At 42.0% G+C, this 25,642-nt stretch overlaps 1 protein-coding gene across 1 annotated transcript in view; it reads left to right on the top strand.

Moving 5' to 3' along the window:
* Nucleotides 1–25,642, top strand: part of LOC143287182 (prolyl 4-hydroxylase subunit alpha-1-like) — a 53,613-nt gene that overhangs the window by 13,873 nt on the left and 14,098 nt on the right. Inside the window, exon 3 of the mRNA XM_076595125.1 lies at nt 19,994–20,238. Coding sequence (XP_076451240.1) covers nt 19,994–20,238 — 245 coding nt within the window. The remainder of the gene's footprint in view (nt 1–19,993; nt 20,239–25,642) is intronic.

The raw sequence follows: 25,642 nt of genomic DNA, 5'->3' as shown, positions 1-25,642 counted from the left end.
TCCTGTGTGTCCTGAGTTCGATCCCCGTCGCCCCTGGTGTGTAAAGGCTGGAGCTTTTGCCATCTCCCAGGTCAACGCTGATATGTGCAGACCTGCTTGTGCCTGTGCCCTCTTCGTGTGTACATGCACTCAGAAGATCAGATATGTACGCTAAAGATCCTGTAATCCATGTCAGCGTTCCGTGGGTTATGAAAACGAAAATACCCAGCATGCACATCCCCGAAAACGGAACAAGGATGCCTTCATGGCGGGGTAAATAAGCAAAACGGTCATAGACGTAAAGTGTTATATGTCTGTGTGAGTGTATGTGTGTGTGTGACTGAAACATGAATGCTACAGGAAACGAATGATGAGCGCCCATTGGCTACTCTCACTCGGCTGTACCCAGGTAGGCAGCCTTTTTGCGCAAGTGAGCCTGTGTTTGTAAAGCGCTTAGAGCTTGGTCTCTGACCGAGAATAGGCGCTATATATGTATTCACATCATCATCATCATCATCTCAGTCTTTGAACGTCCTATTTGTTGTTGTTGTTGTTTTGTTATCACGAGCAGTAGTGAGTTGTAATAATTTCTGTTGTCAAACACATGAAAGTCCATGCCAGAATATAGACGAGTTACGCATGCATCAGATATATAGTCGGGTCGAAGTAAGAAAATGGTCCACAGGATGTAAAATGACCCGGGTCACTTTATACCTGGGGGTAAAACGCACCCCTGGACCACCAGATTTACAATGGCCAGGACACAGGTCACAGACTTGAGGGAAACGTGACGATGATATCAGTGATGATACGATGACGATGGAGGACGATCACCACTGACAATAACAGTGCAGCCATTTAATGGTGGCGGAGTTTATCGGCCTGTTGTCTGACGACCTCCACGTCAAGTACATTGAACAGGGCTGGGGTCATGGCGTTGTTTTACTGTTCAATGGGTGCACGTTTGAACTGGTGGAATGATGGAAAGAAGGAAGAAGGAAAGGAAGGTAGGAAGATTATAATGAAATAATGTCATGTTATTAAAATAATGATAGTGAAGGAAGGAAGGAAGGAAGATTATGATGAAGTAATATCAATGTTATCAAATTATAATGAAGGAAGGAAAGAAGATTAGAATGAAATAATTTCAATTTTATCAAATGAGAAGGAATAAAGGCAGAAAGATTATAATTAAGTAATACCAACAATTATCAATGAACGATAAGGAAGGAAGGAAGGAAGATTATAATGAAATAATATCAAAATTATCAAACAGGAAGGAAAGAAGGAAGGAAGATTATGATGAAATGATATCAAAATTATCAAACAAGAAGGAAGGAATGAAGATTATGATAAAATGATATCAAAATTATCAAACAAGAAGGAAGGAAGGAAGGAAGGAAGATTATGATGAAATGATATCAAAATTATCAAACAAGAAGGAAGGAAGGAAGGTTATGATGAAATGATATCAAAATTATCAAACAAGAAGGAAGGAAGGAAGGAAGGACGATTATGATGAAATGATATCAAAATTATCAAAGAACAAGGAAGGGAGGAAGGAAGATTATGATGAAATATCAAAATTATCAAACAAGAAGGAAGGAAGGAAGATTATGATGAAATGATATCAAAATTATCAAAGAACAAGGAAGGGAGGAAGGAAGATTATGATGAAATGATATCAAAATTATCAAACAAGAAGGAAAGAAGGAAGATTATGATGAAATGATATTAAATTATCAAACAAGAAGGTAGGAAGGAAGGAAAATTATGATGAAATGATATCAAAATTATCAAACAGGAAGGAAAGAAGGAAGGAAGATTATGATGAAATGATATCAAAATTATCAAACAAGAAGGAAGGAATGAAGATTATGATAAAATGATATCAAAATTATCAAACAAGAAGGAAAGAAGGAAGATTATGATGAAATGATATCAAAATTATCAAACAAGAAGGAAAGAAGGAAGATTATGATGAAATGATATCAAAATTATCAAACAAGAAGGAAAGAAGGAAGATTATGATGAAATGATATCAAAATTATCAAACAAGAAGGAAGGAAGGTTATGATGAAATGATATCAAAATTATCAAAAAGAAGGAAGGAAGGAAGGAAGATTATGATGAAATGATATCAAAATTATCAAACAAGAAGGAAGGAAGGAAGGAGGATTATGATGAAATGATATCAAAATTATCAAACAAGAAGGAAGGAAGGTTATGATGAAATGATATCAAAATTATCAAACAAGAAGGAAGGAAGGAAGATTATGATGAAATGATATCAAAATTATCAAACAAGAAGGAAGGAAGGTTATGATGAAATGATATCAAAATTATCAAACAAGAAGGAAGGAAGGAAGGTTATGATGAAATGATATCAAAATTATCAAACAAGAAGGGAGGAAGGTTATGATGAAATGATATCAAAATTATCAAACAAGAAGGAAGGAAGGAAGGAAGATTATGATGAAATGATATCAAAATTATCAAACAAGAAGGAAGGAAGGAAGGAAGGAAGGTTATGATGAAATGATATCAAAATTATCAAACAAGAAGGAAAGAAGGAGGGAAGATTATAATCAAATAATATCAATGTTATCAAAATTAATGATAGTGAAGGAAGGAAGGAAGGAAAGAAGAAAGGAAGGAAGGAAGATCATTATCAAATTATATCAAATGATAGTGAGGGAGGGAAGGAAGGAAGACCAATGTTATCAAATGAAAGTGATGGTGACAGCGCTCAAGGAAACAAACAACGAATCTGTGAAGTGTTCCAAGGGAGAGAAATCTGTCACAAGAGGACTCGGGAACTGACAAGAAGAGGGTTAACTCCCATTGATGTATCAACACTTGTGAATCCGAGTCACTTGTCATCCGTTTCTCTGCCTCATTTTGTGTATCGTCGTCACATGAAGTTAAGGCTACAAATTAACATCTTATAATGGTTGATATCATATACTGGAATACGTTTGTACTATAAGAAAAAAAATTAGTTAAAACCATGCTTGAAGGGTAGCAAAGGAAATAGATAAACAAAGTAATCAATTGAATAAAATATTAAAACGGTTAGATAAATAAATGAGTGAATAGATAGATACGTAAACAAATAATGAATAAATCAGCTGTGTTGACATCGGAAGATAACTGCGGTAAGTTTGCATACGTGTTTGTTACAAGATCATTTCAATTTTCTTTGATTTTTATGTTTTGTTTTATTTACTTTATTTATCTATTCATTTTATCTATTGAATTGGGTTAATGGTCCTGCCACATTGTGAAGGAACAGTTTTATTACCAAACACGCAAACAATAGTATCGTTCATGACAAATATTTTATTACCAAATACGCAAACAGTAGTATCGTACATTACAAATATTTTCTTACCAAACACGCAAACAATAGTATCGTTCAGTGACAAATATTTTATTACCAAACACGCAAACAATAGTATCGTACAATTTTATTATCAAACACGCAAACAATAGTATCGTACATGACAAATATTTTATTACCAAACACGCAAACAATAGTGTCGTACATGACAAATATTTTATTACCAAACACGGAAACAATGGTATCGTACATGACAAATATTTTATTGCCAAACACGCAAACAATAGTATCGTACATTACAAATATTTTATTACCAAACACGCAAATAATAGTATCGTACATTACAAATATTTTATTACCAAACACACAAACAATAGTATCGTACATTACAAATATTTCATCTATTGTACCCATAACTCTAGCGCTGAAAAGAGTGCTGACGTTAAAAACGCAACACATGATAAATAGGCACTCCATCACTGAATGAATATGATCTCTTTTACCTGTTTTAACCATTATCATTTTTTCAGCGGTTGTTCTCCTATTCCCGAACTTGGTTTTAGGCCTGTTTGGTACAACTGACTGCTTTGAAATCACTGAGATACATACAACTGACTGCTTTGAAATCACAGATACATACAACTGACTGCTTTGAAATCACTGAGACACATAACTGTCTGAGCCACTCCTTTGTTGAACACCATACTCCTTGTACAGACCATCTTGGGAAATCCTGTTGGTAGGCTTTCTCATGATCAACACACATGTATACATGTTATTACCATAAATTGTAGCAGTAGTAGTAGTAGTAGTAGTGGTGGTGGTAGTAGTAGTAGTATCTGCAGCAGCAGCAGCAGCAGCAGCAGTAGTAGAAGTAGTGTCACCATTATTTTCATTATTATCATAGTAATCATTATTGTTATCAACCTTTTGGTCTTCTCACACACACACACACACACACACACACACACACACACACACACACACACACACACACCTCCACTCCAGACCGTCTTCCCACACCTCCTGTGGCTTTTTTTGTTTTCTTAATGTCCATAACCTGATCTCTTCTCTCTTCTCCTCCAACCTTTGTCCATGACCTGATCTCTTCTCTCTTCTCCAACCTTTGTCCATAACCTGATCTCTTCTCTCTTCTCCTCCAACCTTTGTCCATGACCTGATCTCTTCTCTCTTCTCCTCCAACCTTTGTCCATAACCTGATCTCTTCTCTCTTCTCCTCCAACCTTTGTCCATGACCTGATCTCTTCTCTCTTCTCCTCCAACCTTTGTCCATAACCTGATCTCTTCTCTCTTCTCCTCCAACCTTTGTCCATAACCTGATCTCTTCTCTCTTCTCCTCCAACCTTTGTCCATAACCTGATCTCTTCTCTCTTCTCCTCCAACCTTTGTCCATAACCTGATCTCTTCTCTCTTCTCCTCCAACCTTTGTCCATAACCTGATCTCTTCTCTCTTCTGCTCCCACCTTTGTCCATAACCTGATCTCTTCTCTCTTCTGTTCCAACCTTTGTCCATAACCTGATCTCTTCTCTCTTCTGTTCCCACCTTTGTCCATAACCTGATCTCTTCTCTCTTCTCCTCCCACCTTTGTCCATAACCTGATCTCTTCTCTCTTCTGTTCCAACCTTTGTCCATAACCTGATCTCTTCCCTCTTTTGTTCCCACCTTTGTCCATAACCTGATCTCTTTTCTCTTCTCCTCCCACCTTTGTCCATAACCTGATCTCTTCTCTCTTCTCCTCCCACCTTTGTCCATAACCTGATCTCTTCTCTCTTCTGTTCCAACCTTTGTCCATAGCCTGATCTCTTCGCTCTTCTCCTCCAACCTTTGTCCACAACCTTATCTCTTCTCTCTTCTGTTCCCACCTTTGTCCATAACCTGATCTCTTCTCTCTTCTGTTCCCATCTTTGTCCATAACCTGATCTCTTCTCTCTTCTGTTCCCATCTTTGTCCATAACCTGATCTCTTCTCTCTTCTGTTCCCACCTTTGTCCATAACCTGATCTCTTCTCTCTTCTGTTCCCACCTTTGTCCATAACCTGATCTCTTCTCTCTTCTGTTCCAACCTTTGTCCATAACCTGATCTCTTCTCTCTTCTGTTCCCACCTTTGTCCATAACCTGATCTCTTCTCTCTTCTGTTCCCACCTTTGTCCATAACCTGATCTCTTCTCTCTTCTCCTCCCACCTTTGTCCATAACCTGATCTCTTCTCTCTTCTGTTCCAACCTTTGTCCATAGCCTGATCTCTTCGCTCTTCTCCTCCAACCTTTGTCCATAACCTTATCTCTTCTCTCTTCTCTCTTCTCTTCCCATCTTTGTCCATAACCTGATCTCTTCTCTCTTCTCCTCCCACCTTTGTCCATAACCTGATCTCTTCTCTCTTCTGTTCCCACCTTTGTCCATAACCTGATCTCTTCTCTCTTCTGTTCCCACCTTTGTCCATAACCTGATCTCTTCTCTCTTCTGTTCCAACCTTTGTCCATAACCTGATCTCTTCTCTCTTCTGTTCCCACCTTTGTCCATAACCTGATCTCTTCTCTCTTCTGTTGCCACCTTTGTCCATAACCTGATCTCTTCTCTCTTCTGTTCCCACCTTTGTCCATAACCTGATCTCTTCTCTCTTCTCCTCCCACCTTTGTCCATAACCTGATCTCTTCTCTCTTCTGTTCCAACCTTTGTCCATAGCCTGATCTCTTCGCTCTTCTCCTCCAACCTTTGTCCATAACCTTATCTCTTCTCTCTTCTCTCTTCTGTTCCCATCTTTGTCCATAACCTGATCTCTTCTCTCTTCTGTTCCCATCTTTGTCCATAACCTGATCTCTTCTCTCTTCTGTTCCCACCTTTGTCCATAACCTGATCTCTTCTCTCTTCTGTTCCGACCTTTGTCCATAACCTGATCTCTTCTCTCTTCTGTTCCCACCTTTGTCCATAACCTGATCTCTTCTCTCTTCTCCTCCAACCTTTGTCCATAACCTGATCTCTTCTTTCTTCCCCTCCCATCTTTGTCCATAACCTGATCTCTTCTCTCTTCTCTTCCCATCTTTGTCCATAACCTGATCTCTTCTCTCTTCTGTTCCAACCTTTGTCCATAACCTGATCTCTTCTCTCTTCTGTTCCAACCTTTGTCCATAACCTGATCTCTTCTCTCTTCTGTTCCAACCTTTGTCCATAACCTGATCTCTTCTCTCTTCTGTTCCCACCTTTGTCCATAACCTGATCTCTTCTCTCTTCTGTTCCGACCTTTGTCCATAACCTGATCTCTTCTCTCTTCTGTTCCCACCTTTGTCCATAACGTGATCTCTTCTCTCTTCTCCTCCCACCTTTGTCCATAACCTGATCTCTTCTTTCTTCCCCTCCCATCTTTGTCCATAACCTGATCTCTTCTCTCTTCTCTTCCCATCTTTGTCCATAACCTGATCTCTTCTCTCTTCTGTTCCAACCTTTGTCCATAACCTGATCTCTTCTCTCTTCTGTTCCAACCTTTGTCCATAACCTGATCTCTTCTCTCTTCTCCTCCCACCTTTGTCCATAACCTGATCTCTTCTCTATTCTGCTCCCACCTTTGTCCATAACCTGATCTCTTCTCTCTTCTGCTCCCACCTTTGTCCATAACCTGATCTCTTCTCTCTTCTGCTCCAACCTTTGTCCATAACCTGATCTCTTCTCTCTTCTGTTCCCACCTTTGTCCATAACCTGATCTCTTCTCTCTTCTCCTCCCACCTTTGTCCATAACCTGATCTCTTCTCTCTTCTGTTCCAACCTTTGTCCATAGCCTGATCTCTTCGCTCTTCTCCTCCAACCTTTGTCCATAACCTTATCTCTTCTCTCTTCTCTCTTCTGTTCCCATCTTTGTCCATAACCTGATCTCTTCTCTCTTCTGTTCCCATCTTTGTCCATAACCTGATCTCTTCTCTCTTCTGTTCCCACCTTTGTCCATAACCTGATCTCTTCTCTCTTCTGTTCCGACCTTTGTCCATAACCTGATCTCTTCTCTCTTCTGTTCCCACCTTTGTCCATAACGTGATCTCTTCTCTCTTCTCCTCCCACCTTTGTCCATAACCTGATCTCTTCTTTCTTCCCCTCCCATCTTTGTCCATAACCTGATCTCTTCTCTCTTCTCTTCCCATCTTTGTCCATAACCTGATCTCTTCTCTCTTCTGTTCCAACCTTTGTCCATAACCTGATCTCTTCTCTCTTCTGTTCCAACCTTTGTCCATAACCTGATCTCTTCTCTCTTCTCCTCCCACCTTTGTCCATAACCTGATCTCTTCTTTCTTCCCCTCCCATCTTTGTCCATAACCTGATCTCTTCTCTCTTCTGTTCCCACCTTTGTCCATAACCTGATCTCTTCTCTCTTCTCCTCCCACCTTTGTCCATAACCTGATCTCTTCTCTCTTCTGCTCCCACCTTTGTCCATAACCTGATCTCTTCTCTCTTCTGCTCCCACCTTTGTCCATAACCTGATCTCTTTATCTCTTCTGCTCCAACCTTTGTCCATAACCTGATCTCTTCTCTCTTCTGCTCCCACCTTTGTCCATAACCTGATCTCTTCTCTCTTCTCCTCCCACCTTTGTCCATAACCTGATCTCTTCTCTCTTCTGTTCCAACCTTTGTCCATAACCTGATCTCTTCTCTCTTCTGTTCCCACCTTTGTCCATAACCTGATCTCTTCTCTCTTCTCCTCCCACCTTTGTCCATAACCTGATCTCTTCTCTCTTCTGCTCCCACCTTTGTCCATAACCTGATCTTTCTCTCTTCTGTTCCCACCTTTGTCCATAACCTGATCTTTTCTCTCTTCTGTTCCCACCTTTGTCCATAACCTGATCTCTTCTCTCTTCTCCTCCCACCTTTGTCCATAACCTGATCTCTTCTCTCTTCTGTTCCCACCTTTGTCCATAACCTGATCTCTTCTCTCTTCTGTTCCCACCTTTGTCCATAACCTGATCTCTTCTCTCTTCTCCTCCAACCTTTGTCCATAACCTGATCTCTAAGCTCTTCTCTCTTCTGTTCCAACCTTTGTCCATAACCTGATCTCTTCTCTCTTCTGTTCCCACCTTTGTCCATAACCTGATCTCTTCTCTCTTCTGTTGCCACCTTTGTCCATAACCTGATCTCTTCTCTCTTCTGTTGCCACCTTTGTCCATAACCTGTTGTCTTCTCTCTTCTGTTGCCACCTTTGTCCATAACCTGATCTCTTCTCTCTTCTCCTTCCACCTTTGTCCATAACCTGATCTCTTCTCTCTTCTGTTGCCACCTTTGTCCATAACCTGTTGTCTTCTCTCTTCTGTTGCCACCTTTGTCCATAACCTGATCTCTTCTCTCTTCTGTTCCCACCTTTGTCCATAACCTGATCTCCTCTCTCTTCTCCTCCAACCTTTGTCCATAACCTGATCTTTTCTCTCTTCTGTTCCCACCTGTGTCCATAACCCCTGTTGTCTTCTCTCTTCTGTTGCCACCTTTGTCCGTAACCTGATCTCTTCTCTCTTCTGTTCCCACCTTTGTCCGTAACCTGATCTCCTCTCTCTTCTGTTCCCACCTTTGTCCATAACCTGATCTCTTCTCTCTTCTGCTCCCACCTTTGTCCATAACCTGATCTCTTCTCTCTTCTGTTCCAACCTTTGTCCATAACCTGATCTTTTCTCTCTTCTGTTCCCACCTGTGTCCATAACCTGTTGTCTTCTCTCTTCTGTTGCCACCTTTGTCCATAACCTGATCTCTTCTCTCTTCTGTTCCCACCTTTGTCCATAACCTGATCTCCTCTCTCTTCTGTTCCCACCTTTGTCCATAACCTGATCTCTTCTCTCTTCTGTTCCCACCTTTGTCCATAACCTGATCTCTTCTCTCTTCTGTTGCCACCTTTGTCCATAACCTGATCTCTTCTCTCTTCTGTTCCCACCTTTGTCCATAACCTGATCTCTTCTCTCTCTTCCCACCTTTGTCCATAACCTGATCTCTTCTCTCTTCTCCTCCAACATTTGTCCATAACCTGATCTCTTCTCTCTTCTGTTCCCATCTTTGCTTTCTCTTGTGAATAATATTTATAACTTCTGGTAGGTTTTACTGCCTATACCACCACTGTCATTTCCACTGAACACAGACCCTGAAGACAGACCTATGGTCTGAAATGTTGGACGCCTCTTATCAAAAGTGAGTTTTGTTTTCCAACCTACCGTTTTCATAAACTTTCTCCATTTGTAACTTTGGTGGACTCAGCAGTCACCAAGACAACACAGCACATCACATCACATCACATCACATCAGTGTGGTTGGTGTAGTTGACTAAAACACACCAAGACAACACATCACATCACATCAGTGTGGTTGGTGTAGTTGACTAAAACACACCAAGACAACACATCACATCACATCACATCACAGCACAGCACAGCACAGCACATCAGTGTGATTGGTATAGTTGAGTAAAACACAGCAAGACAACAATGTCGTGACCCTCAACAATCACCTTGATGAAGAGAATGGATAGGACAGACAGTTAGGAAGGCTTCCCCCTCCCCCTCCTCCCTCCTTCTTCCACCCCCCGCCCTTCCCTCTTCCACACCAAACATCATCTCACACACACCCCCACTCCACTACCACCACCACCCTCTCCCCTACAGCCCCATCCCCTGTTTTCCCCATACACTCCTCCTCCTTTTTTAGTCAGCTCTCCCTGTGTTCAGCTGGCTGATCAAGTCGTTGCTGTCACTTCAATGCGTCCAGTTTATACTCAGGCCATCACACCAGGCAGTCTTCTCTTGTCACTGGCCCGGGCAGGAAGTGCGGCTGTGTGTGTGTGTGTGTGTGTGTGTGTGTGTGTGTGTGTGTGTGTGTGTGTGTGTCCCCGTCTGTCTGTCTGTCTGTATCTCTCTGTCTCTTGTCTCTGTTTCTCTCACTCTCTCTGTCTCTGTGTCTCCGTCTGTCTGTTTCTCAGTCTGTCTGTCTGTCTGTCTGTCTGTCTCTGTCTCTGTCTCTCTCTCTCTCTCTCTGTCACTCTCTCTGTCTCTCTCTCAATTATATTATTATTATTATTATTATATCATTTTTTTTCCCATCGGTTTTATTGTCGTTATTGTTATTCATACAGGACAATGCCAAAAATCCCCATCCTTGAGTTATAAAGTTTTTGCATCTCTCTCTCCCTCTCTTCCTCTCTCTCTCTCCCTCTCTTTCTCTCCACTCTCTCTCTTCCTCTCTCTCTCCCTCTCTCTCTCGTGTGTGTGTGTGTGTGTGTGCGTGTGTGTTTGCATGTGTGTATGTCAGCGCACGCGTGTGTGTGTATGCGTGCGTGTGCGTGTATGAATATATGTGTGTGTGTGCTTGTGCGCGCGCGTGTGTGTGTGCCAGTGTGTATGCGTGTGCGCGTGCACAGGCCTACGAGAGAGAGAGTACGCACGCTCCTGTACACAAGAGACAACAGACTGCACTGTTTCCCTGTTAAAGGTCTCTGGGTGATGACGGTGACGTCTGAATGTCAGAGGTTTTGAATCGCTTCGCTGTTTTGAAACACGGATACTGTTTGTGCAGCCTCTAGTTGTATTAGTTTGTCCCTTGTAAAGACATCGAGGGGTTTGGTTTTCAGTTACAGAGAGACAGAGACAGAGAGACAGAGAGAGACAAAGAAACAGAGAAAGATAGAGACAGACAATCAGTCAGAAAAAGACATATAGACAGATGGGCAGTCAGAGAGAGAGGGGGGGAAAGAGAGGGGGAGGGAGACAGAGAGAGAGGGGGGTGGAGAGAGAGAGGGAGAGAAAAAACAGAGAGAGGGAAAAAACAGAGAGAAAGAGACAGACAGTCACAGAGAGAGAGGGGGGGGGTGGCTGACAGAAAGACAGATAGACATTCATAGATAGAGAGACACAGAGAGAGACAGAGACAGAGAGACATAGACAGAGACAGAGAGAGAACACTGAACGCTGAACACTGAAATGTTTAATGTCATCAGCTGTAAAGCTCTAGTGACGTAGTAGATACTAATCAGAACAAAATGGTGCAAAACAGATAAAATGGAACGGAAAGGGAACAAAAAACCAAAAACAAAAAAAAACCAGAATTGAAACAACATAAACTATTAAGAGATTTGCGACACTTTGGCACTTTGTCATTAGCTCAAAGTACAAGTGACAGCGGGGTAATGTGTCTTTTTTCAGTCGTTCGTCTCCAAGGTTTGGACAGTACACAGAAAACAATGTACATATAAATCATATGATAAATATTTACGCATGTAACATCGACACACATCATATCAATACAAACACATAATAAAGAACATACAAATTATGAAATAATTATTTATGCCTGAACATCAAAACCCATCATATCAATACGAACACATAATATGATAACAATGTCGAGATTGACCATCCAAATGTTGCCCTTCCTTTTTGTCTATGCTTTTTTCCTCATAAAACCCACACTAATTTTTAACTGCACACACACAGAGAGAGAGAGAGAGAGAGAGAGAGAGAGAGAGAGAGAGAGAGAGAGAGAGAGAGAGAGAGAGAGAGAGAACAATAACAAGAACAAATGTTTTTATTGCGTATAGGCCTGTGACCCGTTGCAAACATAATATACATAAAGAAACCTACACAAGGCACACAAATAAGTAGATAAATAACAGACAGATAAACAAATAAACAAATAAATGAATAAATAAATCTTTCGTCCTCGCTGTATCAGTTAGAGACCATCCTTGTGAGAAGACACTTGAATAAGGCAATGGCAAAACATAATTAATCATTTTCGTACCTTAACTAGATGTTGGTAGTGATACATGATTCATTAAGTCTCTGCGCTTAAAAGCCAGAAAAAGAAACTTTGAAAGATTTAGTTTACTGTCGAGTCCACCATTCAAAATACTTGCACATTGCTGATCCCTTGTCAAGTATGAGTTGGAACTATTTATACAATATTTCAACCTGAGGTCACTGTAGTTTGGGCATTCAAACAGTACATGGAATTCATCTTAACAGTCAGCAGAACAAAGAGGGCAACCCATTTGACCAACAGGGGAAAAGCGGCGGATGTGGCTATTTATAGCCAAAACACCCATTCTGAAACGTGTAAATATTGTTTTGAAATATCTATTATTAATGTGATCAAGGTATTTTTCACATTCAATGGCGCTTTTAAACGAATGATAAAATTCAAAGCGCCTGCTTTCTGACGCATGCGCATACCAACGCTGGCAAAAGCAGTTCTGTAAGCGCTCTTTAAATATGCGTATGAAGGGTTTCTCATCCCCAACTGCCCCAAACATCCAAACATAACCGAAACCATTTGTACAGAGAAGGTTCTTTACGTAAGTAACCCAGTTTTGTGCATTGTTATTTCTGTTTTGTATGTCGTAAAGCATATCATAGACTTTCCTAGAATATCTAGACAATGGCTGTTTATGTAGCCGAAACCAATATAGTATACATCTCGCGGCAGAGTTTATAAGCAATGGGTATCTTCCAAATTTGCTGTGTACCATATCCTTAGGAGTGAAAGGTGGGACGTTTAGCAGTACTTTGCAAGCTTGCAAATGGATCCTTTCTATGAATTCTCGTGGTTTGAAACCCCATAGCTCCGAGCCATACAAAAGCGAGGGAACGACCTGAGCATCAAAGAGCTTGAAAAACAGTTTAGGAGAATAGTATCCAAGTTTCCTTAAAGTTTTCAAAATTACGAAGGCAGCTTTCTTAGCACGAATAACATGTTCAAATCCAGTAGCAACTTCAAAACTAAGTTTAGTTGAAAATAGGACACCTAAATATTTGTAAGAGTTAACTATTTCTAAGCAATCTTGACCATAAAACCAATCTTCTTTCTTTCCTAAGTATCCACCTTTACGAAAAACTATAACTTTACTTTTATCTAGGTTCACTTTCAAGCGTAATCTTTGTGCACACTCATGTAGAACATTCAGCTGATTTGAGAGAGAGACAGACAGACAGACAGACAGACAGACAGACAGGCAGACAGTCAATCAAGGATAGAGAGGGAGAGAGAGACAGAGAGAGAGAGACAGACACAGACACAGACACAAACACACAGTCAGACAGACAGACAGACACACACACACACACACACACACACACACAGAGAGAGAGAGAGAGAGAGAGAGAGAGAGAGAACAAAAAACAGGATCCATCAGCAATATTGTTCAGAGATTGTTCCAGCACGCAATCATCCGATACTTATATATTTTTAGAAGACTTTCGTTCACCTGATATGTTTGTTGTTCATTTCTTCCACTGGAAAAACTAATTTGAGCTTTGGCTTGTCAGCCTCCTCTGTTTTTCTAAGGAAAAAAAAAGAAAGAAAATATTTCAGACAATGGTATTCAGCTGGGAACCCTTATTCTCTTTTCACACAGAGAAATCTGTTGTGATAACACAAGACTAGACAAGACAAGACAAGAGGACAAGACAGGACGAGACACAAGCGACAAGACAAGACAAGACATGACAAGACAAGACAAGAGGACAAGACAGGACGAGACACAAGGGACAAGACAAGACAAGACATGACAAGACAAGAGGACAAGACAGGACGAGACACAAGGGACAATACATAACAAGACATGACAAGACAGGAGGACAAGACAAGACGTGACACAAGGGGCAAGACAAGACAAGGCAAGACAGGACAAGACAGGACGAGACACAAGGGACAACACATGACAAGACGAGACAGGACAATACAAGAGGACAAGACAAGACGAGGCACAAGAGCACAAGGACAAGAGAAGACAGGGCAAGACAGAACGAAGCGAGGCGTGGCAAGACAGGACACGATACGATACGAGACACAGCCACGCCAGACCACCTCACGCCAGGCAACCTCACGCCAGACCACCTCACGCCAGGCAACCCTCACGCCAGACCACCTCACGCCAGGTAACTCAACGTAACGCAGCGCAATGTTCAACTGCACAACACAATTCTTTTCTTCTACTTCTCCTCCTCTTCCTCCTCTTGCTACTCTTTCTCCTCCTCCTCCTCTTTCTCCTCCTCCTCCACTTTCCTTTCTCCTCCTCCTCCTCTTTCGCTTCCTCCTTCTCTTCTTCTTCCCCATCCTCCTCCACTTTCCCTTCCTCCTCTCTCTCCTTCTCTTCTTCTTCCCCCTCCTCTTCCCCCTCCTCATCCTCTTTCTCCTCCTCCTCCTCCACTTTCTCCTCCTCCACTTTCTCCTCCTCCTCCTCTTTCTCCTCCACTTTCCCCTCCTGCTCCTCCTCTTTCTCCTCCTCCTCTTCCACTTTCTCCTCCTCCTCCACTTTCTCCTCCTCCTCCACTTTCTCCTCCTCCTCCTCCACTTTCCCCTCCTCCTCCTCTCTCTCCTTCTCTTCTTCTTCCCCCTCCTCTTCCCCCTCCTCATCCTCTTTCTCCTCCTCCTCCACTTTCCCCTCCTCCTGCTCCTCTTTTCTCCTCCTCTTTTCTCTTCTTCCTCTTTTCTCCTCCCCTCTCTCCTACTCTTCCTTCTTCCTCCTCCTCGTCCTCCTCCTTCTTCAAAGTGTTCAGCAAGCAATAGAAACAAATTTCTTGCTTTGAGCTTCCATGGACAGAACACACATTCTCTTTCTGAACAAGACGGAGTCATGTTTTCAGAATCCCGTGCGCGTGCGCGTGCGTGTGTGTGTGTGTGTTTCCGAACCCCATTCTATGTCTACAGCCACGTGTCTCCAGTTTCTTCATTTCATCTGTTCTTCCCCAGTCCTAGAATTGGAACTGGGTCATGTGTCCTGAAAACACTGGCATCCATTTCCCAACCAGATGGGAAAAAATGAGTCAGACAAAATATCTTTTCGCGTTGAATCGGCGAATAGATCAATAAATGGATGGGTGGGTGGACGTATGGACGTATGGATGGTTAGATAGATAGATCTATGTATAATTCGTCAGTTAAGGATTTCAATTGACTCGAAGATAGTGCAATTTTCTTTGTTCGTCACACGCAATGCTACATTGTTCAATTCTATACCCTTAAATTCTATGTGTGATCGATTGTGTGTACACTAAAATCACGCTGTCATATTGTTCGGATGAAAACAGACCAGGACCTTAACTGATTTTACCGAGCGGGTTTCATTGTTTACACGTAACGACAACATGCCACAAACTAGGTATTGATGCAAAACTAGCCAAATCAAAATGTGTGCCTCTTATTAAACACACTCCACAGCCTATCGTCGTAAAGTTCACTGCATTGTATTATTCTATCTTCTTCTCGTACGATTGTGAATAAAACAATAGACTACTTTGTGTGACTGGATGTGGATCTTTTAAATTCTTTACTCCTATTTTCTCCTGTATCCAGTTCCCTCCAAATCCACTACAATCAAAACCACCACTTAACCACCCGGGGAACCTGCGCAATGCATTTTATCACAGACATAATTCTTCATATGGTTTGTATGTGAGCTTATGCTGGTTAACTTGATATTAAGCCCCACTGTTACAATGTTCTGGGTGATAGAGAACAGATACCTTAATGACATAAAACGGATTTTCATTATAACAAAGGCTGATGCCACGCCGCTGGATGTAAAACAGCATGGCGTTAGTTTATTCCCCTCTCTCTCTCTTCCTCACACACACGTGTACACACACACACACACACACACACACACGTCCCTCCTTCTGCTTATCTTCCTCTGTCTGTCTTTCCTCCTCCTCCTCTTCCCCCTCCTCCTCCTGTCCTTTCAAACAGGTGTGGAAGTCATCGTGGATCAGAACGCACGCTTTGACGCTGCCTTCAAATAACTGATCGTCTGGGCGAGGACGTCGGGCCTGAGTGTAGACTCGGTCCTAGAAAGCAGCACATGCATCATACAGACGGGCCTGAGTGTAGACTGCTACTCCCCCCCCCCCCCCCCCTTGCGCTGCCCCAATCCCTCCCTTTCCTCGCCCCCTTCCATCCCCGTCAGTCAGCCTGAAACACCAGCAAACGCATCCGACCTCACCTGAGAACCAGATCAGAGAGCGACAGAGACAGATGGTGAGTTGTCTACTGTCTGACCATGTGGCTGGCTCTGTGTGTGTGTGTGTGTGGGGGGGTGGGGGGGTTCTGTGTCTGTGTGTTGTATTGTATTGTATTGTATTGCATTACTCTCTTTTTGTCACAACAGATTTCTCTGCGTGAAATTTCTGTGTGCGTGTGTGTTGCATTTAGTTTTCAGCAGTTATTGTGTTCCGATTTGAAACAGAACAGACAGAATGCGAGTTTGTTTCGCGGAGTCTTCGATACTGGTGGTTCTTCAGTTCAGTTGCGTTAAGTGTGCGAATTGATTCTTTCATGGGTTTCTATCTATGTTGAATATAAAACGTTTCTGTGTTTTTTGGACACATTATCCGTCTATCCATATATCTTTCTTGCCTGACTATCTATCTATATTGTTCAGATTTTTTTCTGTGTAGAGATATGTGAATTTTTTTCTGAAATCATTTCAGTTGGATGTGTTCCTCCCGAATAAAAATGTGTCCGAGTACACGTTTATTTTGGGCAAGTCATTTATCTTTGTTGTTGTTGTTGTTTTGTTTTTGTTTTTATTCATGTAAATTGCCGTCTTTGAGAAATTGAAAATGGGAGCATTTTAAAATTTTGTTTCTTTCTGTCTTGTTTTGCGTTTCGAATGTACAATTTTATACATCTTCAATCGGATAATTTTCTTTTTGAACTCTTGTCTTGAAGGTTTCGATTGCTTTGACCAGCAAGACCAGGTGTGTTGGACATGACGATGTCTTTTTTTCTTCTGTTTTTAGGCCAGTATATGGTTGATTTAGGTTATTTTTTCGGTGAATTGATACTGATCTCTCCATTCTTTCTTGTCCTCGCTTTACGTGCAAATCGGGGTGTTTTATCTCGGCAGTGCGTGCCACTTTCAACACTTTATTTTGCGCCGAATTGTATTGAAAGTCAGCGTTTGTGTTGCGGTCATTTGCTGTGTTTGTATGATGCTTCAAATATCAGTATTTCTTTTGGTAGCGTTTGTTCAGTCGTAAGCTGCTTTATTTTTCAAAACATTTTTATTTTGCTACCCCTTGTTCAAATGGATGTGACTTGGATCGTAAGTCTGGGGGGAAAACAAACAAACAAACAAAAAAAAAAACCTTACAAGTGTGGGTTTAAAAAAACACACACCAAAAAACAAAAAAAACGAAAATCCAGAATTGACTTTTCACGCAAAGTGTCATGCCCTTTCGTGTTGCAATACTGGTTCGTTGTATTTCAGCTGAGATTGTCTGTTTACAAAGTGTTTTTTTTTTTTTCTTTTCACTTCATTTTATTGATTTTCAGCTTCTTTCTTTTTCTCCTGAAAAAGGTCGTTTTTAGATTTGTTGTTGCTCGGCTGAGTTTTTAGGGATGACTGTATTTTCTGCTTGTCTGTTCAATCCTTTTTTCGTCATTCAACGAAGCTGAAATTACCTCCCGTAAAGGTCGCGACCGCCATGGAAATCTGATTCATTGTGGATGCTTTTTGTTTTGTTTGTTTAATGAAACCAGTTGCTGCAATTTCATTGATGTCATTCATGTACACCACTTACCATGTGGCTAATAGTGTGAATGTGTCTTACCTCTTTTTTTTGTGACAAGTGACTTCTGTGTGTGAAATTCGATCTGCTCTCCCTGGGGAGGGTCGTTGCCACAGTGCAGTGCCACCCATATATTTTTTTCTGTCCACAAGTTTTAGCTTATTTGTATCACTACCAAAGTGGACTTTTCTGCAGAATTTTACCATATTCTTCAGCGAATTCAACAACTTCAAAACAATGTTGCCCGTCTGACTCTCAGAGTCCCACGTACTGATCACATTTCTCCTCACCTCCGCACTCTGCATTGGCTCCCCATTGAAGCGAGAATTAAATACAAAGTTGCGTGTCTGTGCTATTCTGCTTTCCACTCCGCAGGACCTACATATCTTTCTGACCTTATCAGTGTTTACACTCCCGAAAGAAATCTCCGCTCTTCCTCTGACTGTTACCTTTTGAAACTTCCTCGTGTCGATACAAGAACCTATGGTGAACGTTCTTACTTCTTTGCTGCTCCTCACACCTGGAACAAGTTTACTCATCCTATCCGTGCATCTGATTCTATTTCTGCTTTTCGCTCATCACTAAAAACTCATCTTTTTAAAACATATCTATAAGCACTCTCAGCTTCCTTGTTCTCCAACACCGCCCATGTCAGCTCACTTTGGATGTATGTAGAGTGGGAGGGTGAGAGTGGGATGGGGAGAGTGTGAGTGTGGGTAGGAATGGGGGTGGGGGAGGTTGAGAAAGAGTGGTCATGAATGTTTTACGTAACTTGTAATATTTTCCTTTCATGTAAAGAGCCCTGAGCTCTTAGAGAGAAAGGGCGCTGTATAAATGTACATTATTATTATCATTATCATTAAAACCCCTTTGTCGGCGTGGGTTCTTTTACGTGCGCTAAGTGCATGCTGTACAAGGGACATAGGTTTATCGTCTCATCCGAATGAATAGCGTCCAGACCACCACTCAAGGTCTAGTGGAGGGGAAGAAAATTCTTTGATATTGATATGGATACTTATATAGTGCCTATCCTCGGTCGAAGACCAAGCTCTAAGCGCTTTACAAACACGGGGTCATTTGCACAACAGGCTGTCTACCTGGGAAGAGTCGACTGATGGCTGCCATTGGGCGCTCATCATTCGTTTCCTGTGTCATTCAATCAGATTTCAGGCACGCACACATACACACTCAGACAAACATGTAACATATAACATTTTACGTGTATGACCGTTTTGTTTATTTACCCAACCATGTAGACAGCCATACTCCGTTTTCGGGGATGTGCATGCTGGGTATGTTCTTGTTTCCATAACCCACCGAACGCTGACATGGATTACAGGATCTTTAACGTGCGTATTTGATCTTCCGCGTGCCGTATACACACGAGGGTGAATGTGGGGTGCGATCCTGTGTCCTCAGATTCTTTCGCTTCCTTGGCGGACGCCTTACCACTAAGCACACAATCACACGATCACAAGATCATTTGTTGTCCTTTAAAGGAGACGCTTGGTGTACGTGGTGGCACACAGTAATCAAATCCTATATAGTACAAGTATAAAAATGCAAATACATAAGCCACTCATCTGGTTTGCATGCGCTCAGAAGCACACAATCTCAGCTGCATCAAATATCCATGCGCCCGCCATCAGTCTCCATTTCACACTCGTTATAAGAAATTACTAAAAACATGTAAAACGACCCTCAAATAAAAATAAGTAGGTTTCAATAATGAATAAGCCCGTAAATCAAGGAGAGTTTTAACATAGATAAATAATTAGATAATCAAATATATAAACAGATGACAACAACAACAACAACAGTAATAATTATACTACTACTATACAACAATTATACTACTACTACCACCACTACTATTACTAATAATGATAATGAATGAATGAATGAATGTAGACTCCTTGTCCTATACTAGAAACTAGGCAGAAACTAGGCACAGCCTGGGATTGGAATACAACACTCAATACATAAAAACTGACAACAGTATTAAAATTGCAGTGTCAAGGAACACACACACACACACACACACACACACACACACACACACACACACACACACACATTTACTCAAACCACCACTCAACACTAACTTGAGGAACACAGTCTGTGTGATTCCCCACAGTTGGCTCTCCACGAGGCATGCCTACCCATGGCGGAAAGAACGGCAAGAGATCGCCTTCAGAACAATCGAACAGGGCTCGTGTCTGCGTCATTGCTGGTGATCGCCGCCATGACGTCATTGTGCCTGGGAGACGTATTTACGTCATCCGAGAAAATTCAAGCTCTCGTGGAGAGGGAGACAACTCTGCTGGACGCGTTGCAGAAACATATCAACGAGGAATATGACAACCTGAAACTTTTATCTGGGTGAGTTTTGTTGTTGTTGTTGTTGTGGTGGTGGTGGTGGTCGTGGTGTGTGTGTGTGTGTGTGTGTGTGTGTGTGTGTGTGTGTGTGTGTGTGCCCTTTCTCAAACAAACACATACGCACGAGTGCGAGCGCGCGTCCGCTCTCTCTCTCTCTCTCTCTCTCTCTCTCTCTCTTACACACACACACACACACACACACATGCACGCACGCACGCACGCACAAACACACACACACACACGCACACACACAAACACACACACACGCACGCACACACACACACACACACACACACACACACACACACACACACACACACACACACACACACACACCGTTCAGCACACACGGCGGGTTTTTCACTCCCATCATGACCGTCGTGACCTTCCATGTGACACACTGAACTGGATGACATGCCGTCACCTCAACACTCAGCGGAACTCTGTACTTCACTGTGCGTGGACAGACAATCGAGCCAGAGATCAGTATCAGTATCAGTAGCTCAAGGAGGCGTCACTGCGTTCGGACAAAACCATATACGCTACACCACATCTGCCAAGCAGATGCCTGACCAGCAGCGTAACCCAACGCGCTTAGTCAGGCCTTGAGAAAAGAAAAAAAAAACAAAAAAAACAACGGGGGAATAAATAATAGATAAGCTTGCATAAAAGCCAGAGAAAGAGAGACAGAGACCTCTTCTCCTCCTCCTCCTCCTCCTCCTCCTTTTTCTCCTCCTCCTCCTCCCCCTTCTTCTACTTCTTCCTCTTCCTTCTCCTCCTCCTTTTCTTCTTCTTCCTCTTCCTTCTCCTCCTCCTCTTCCTTCTCCTCCTCTTCCTCCTCCTCCTTTTCTTCTTCTTCCTCTTCCTTCTCCTCCTCTTCCTCCTCCTCCTTCTTCTTCTTCCTCTTCCTCCTCCTTTACTTCTTCTTCCTCTTCCTTCTCCCCCTTTTCTTCTTCTTCTTCCTCTTCCTTCTCCTCCTTTTCTTCTTCTTCCTCCTCCTCCTCCTCCACCTCTTCTTCTTCCTGTTCTTCTCTTCACAGTGTCAATACAATCCGCCTAATGAATGTCGTCGTAAGAGACAGAGACAGAAAGAGAGAAAGACAGAATGAGAGGCACAGAGGGAGGGGAGATAGGAGGAGAGGGACAGAGAGAGACAGAGAGAGTGAAAGTAGGGGGAGAGACAGAAAGAATGATACTGTGACATGGAGAGAAAGGTGGGTAGAGTGGGGGACAGGGGGAAAGACAGACATACAAAAGTGTGTGTGTGTGTCTCTGTGTGTCTCTCTGTGTGTCTGTGTGTGTGTGTGTGTGTGTGTGTGAATACATGCGTGCGTGTGTGTGCATTTGTGCGTGTGAGTGTTTGTGTTGAAGAGAAAGAGAGGGAGTAAGAGAAAGAGAATCAGACAGGGATTCAAGATTCAAGATGGTTTATTCAATTAAGGCCATAGCCCCATATGAATAGGGGGTAATAACAGCTTTACATGTGTCATTGCAATTGGTAATATAAACAATACAACGTCATTCACAACAAACTATCAGTGAATCTAAGAAATGAGTGTCTCTCTTAATTGCAGTGCTTTATAAAGATACATAGCAAAACTACGTATGGTGTTTTCATCGTTAGACGCCATTAATAAACATAACCGAAACAAGCATGGATTTATATAATATTTGGGGGGGAATAATTGTATTCGTACGTCAGTCAAAACACGGCATTTTGAAACAAAATGAACTTCATCCTCTCTTGATTCTTTGCATAGTGGGCACAATTGTTCAGAATGACATGTTGCTTTGTAACGATATCTGTGTGTGTTTACTTCAGAGATTCCAAATCTAAATCTGGTCAATGTAAATCTGAGGTGTCTGTTAAAATCAAACAGAAGGTATCGCTTTACTATAGGATCAGAGGTAAAACTTCGATAAATTTCAAATCTTTCACTCGTTTGAATATGGTTTTCCCACTCCTGCCACCTACAGTCTATCAATCGTTGACGAAGAATTTGCACAAATCTAATTTCATCCCCTACTCCTTGATATTCCCATATATACCCAAAACCAAGTTTACATAAACACATTCGTACATTCGATACCCACGTTGTTTTGCCTCTTAAGTCTAAATCATATAGCATATTGTAAGACTTACTTGGCAGTCGAGTATTATTCATTTTTAATAACTTTAACCAGTAACGAATGCATCTAATAGCAGAGTTAATATAGATTGGGTGCCTATTAGTTTCTCCATATACTAAATCATTGGGTGTTCTCACTTCAACCCCTAAAAAATTTTTAAGCCCAAATAAATGAACAGACTTACAATGCATTATCGATTTTCTATCTAACCCCCACAATTCTGAACCATGTAGCACAATAGGCTGTATCTGAATATCAAATAATTTCAGAAATAGCTTCAAGGAATTATTATTCAACAAACGAAGTTTCTTCATAATATGTAACAACGCATTTTTCCCTCTGCTAGATAAATCCGTACATGCAGCTACAAAACTCAAACGTGTAGAGAAGAATATTCCAAGATATTTATAGACATTAACGACAGGCATAACAACACCATCATAAAACCCATCTTTCCCTCGCTGCCAGATAACCCCCTTTTCTAAAGACAATTATGTTACTCTTATCCAAATTAACCCGTAACTGTAACTGATTGGCTGAATTTTTCAGATTATTCAACTGTGTCTGAAGACCAACAACTGTCTCAGAGAGTAAAACTATATCATCAGCGAGTAGTAAAATAAATAATTCCATAATATCACTTGTGAATCTAGCACCGTGCCTTCCCTTATCTATTATTTCTATCGCTAATTCATTTATAAATAATGAAAACAAAATAGGACTACAAACATCTCCCTGTTTAACTCCTCTAGTACAACATATATAATTCGTAAGCTTATCACCACATCTAACTCTAGTTTTAACAACACTATACATACTCCTAATGTAATTGAAGAGTTTTCCACTTACTCCGTTTTAAATAAGAATGGGCCATAATAAATTTCGGTTAATGGAATCAAATGCCTTTTCAAAATCAATAAACGCCACATACAGTTTACGGTTAAAAGAAAACTGTTTCTGGATGAGTGCAGAAAGAGTAAACATATGATCAGTTGTTGAGTAACCTCGTCTAAACCCAGCTTGATGTTCTTCACTTATATCATTATATTCTACATATTCTTGAATCCTTTGGTTAATGATAGTGCTATAGACTTTGCTACTGATGTCACAAAGTGAAATGCCTCTATAATTATTAGTGTTATTTACATTACCCTTTTTATAAAGTGGAAGAATAATCGAATGACACCATTGTTCAGGAAAGACACCTTTATCAAATAAAACATTCAAGAATTTTTCAAAAAAGTCTACAATCATTTCACAAGGAGTTTTTAAAAATTCTCCAATAATGCCATCAGAATCAGACAGGGAGAGAAAGAGAGAGACAGTCAAACGAAGAATAGCAAAGTGCGTATGATGCTGTTGCAGTATCAGACTGGCAATGAGAGGGCTGACAGACAGACAGACAGGCAGGCAGGCAGACAGACAGATTGGCAGATAGGTAGACAGCCAACCAAAACGTTGGTTCAAAACATCCGGGAAACGGATGCCTACAAGAAATCAAAAGTGTGTGTGTGTGTGTGTGTGTGTGTGTGTGTGAGAGAGAGAGAGAGAGAGAGAGAGAGAGAGAGAGAGAGAGAGAGAGCTTTATCCATCAGAAAGTGGAAAGCTATCAACAAAGAAAGAAACTTCAACCTTTGTAAAAGTCTATGCTCTCACAACACAGTCGCTGTGGATTCGAGAACATAACACTACCGAAAAGAACAAAAAGAGAACATTAGTAAAACGAAAACAAACCGCAAACGCAAACACAAAGACACATTGTAATCGTCACGTAAGCCCATGCGCGTGCGCGCGCACACACACATACACACACGCAGACAACAACTACGTGGGTGCAATGATAAGGAGACAAGTAATGATGATAATATTAAGAAAAAGAAGGAGGAGGAGGAGAAGAAGTTAACTTATATCGCGACAAATCAGATAGTTTTTTTGTGTGTTTTTTGTTTGTTGTTGTTGGTTTTTTGTTTGTTTTTACTGTTAGCGCTTTACGATATTAATGGTTTTAAGATAGGACCCCCAAGGAACACACATACAGACACAGAAACAAGTTTGAAAGGCGAGAAATGCTGACAAACAGACGTAGTGATATTCCCAGACGTGTACAAAAAAGAGAAAGAAGGAGAGAGGGACGGGGGTGCAGAGGAAGAGGATGACAGTAAGGAGGAGAGAGAGACAGAGAGAGAGGGAGACAGACAGAGAGAGGGGGGAGACAGAGAGAGAGGGAGACAGACAGAGGAGAGAGAGACAGAGAGAGAGGGAGACAGACACAGAGAGAGGGAGACAGAGAGAGAGGGACGGGGGTGCAGAGGAGGAGGATGACAGTAAGGAGGAGAGAGAGACACAGAGAGAGAGGGACGGGGTGCAGAGGAGGAGGATGACAGTAAGGAGGAGAGAGAGACACAGAGAGAGAGGGACGGGGGTGCAGAGGAGGAGGATGACAGTAAGGAGGAGAGAGAGACACAGAGAGAGAGGGACGGGGTGCAGAGGAGGAGGATGACAGTAAGGAGGAGAGAGAGACACAGAGAGAGAGGGACGGGGTGCAGAGGAGGAGGATGACAGTAAGGAGGAGAGAGAGACAGAGAGAGAGGGAGACAGAGAGAGAGACAGACAGAGAGAGAGAGAGGGGGAGACACAGAGAGGGAGAGAGAGAGAGAGAGGGACGGGGGTGCAGAGGAGGAGGAGGACAGTAAGGAGGAGAGAGAGAGGCGGGAGAGACAGAGAGAGAGAGTGGAGGGGGGTTGTGAGGGGAGGGGGGGGGTCAGGCGTTTTTTTGAAGCATGAATAATTCTCTCGTCTACTCGTGCAAAACATTTCTCACGTCATTAATTTCTTTTGGTCGTCATTAAGCAGCCTATGGACCCATCATAATAGTGAAATATGTGTATCTATATGCATATCTATAGCTGTAGTGTGTGTGTGTGCGCGCGCGCGCGCGCGGGCGCGTGCGTGTGTGTGTGTGTGTGTGTGCGTGCGCACGTGCGCCAGTCATGACAGTACGATACGTATATTTATACCTGCACTTTGTGTGTGTGTGTGTACGTGTGCAGACGTGCGCGCGCACATATTGACATTCAGTATGACGTCAGAACGTTAGAAAGCATCACTCGCAAAGCCAAAGACACACACACGGACACATGCACACAGTACATACACACGAGCGCGCGAAAGGTGTTTATTGACTCACTTGTGTAAACAATGTGAGTCTATGTTTTAACCCGGTGTTCGGTTGTCTGTGTGTGTGTGTGTGTGTGTGTGTGTGTGATAAACTTTAACA

The sequence above is a fragment of the Babylonia areolata genome, chromosome 11 (genome assembly GCF_041734735.1).
Source record: "Babylonia areolata isolate BAREFJ2019XMU chromosome 11, ASM4173473v1, whole genome shotgun sequence".
Taxonomy (NCBI): Eukaryota; Metazoa; Mollusca; class Gastropoda; order Neogastropoda; family Buccinidae; genus Babylonia; species Babylonia areolata.
This window is presented reverse-complemented; position numbering and strand designations above follow the sequence as displayed.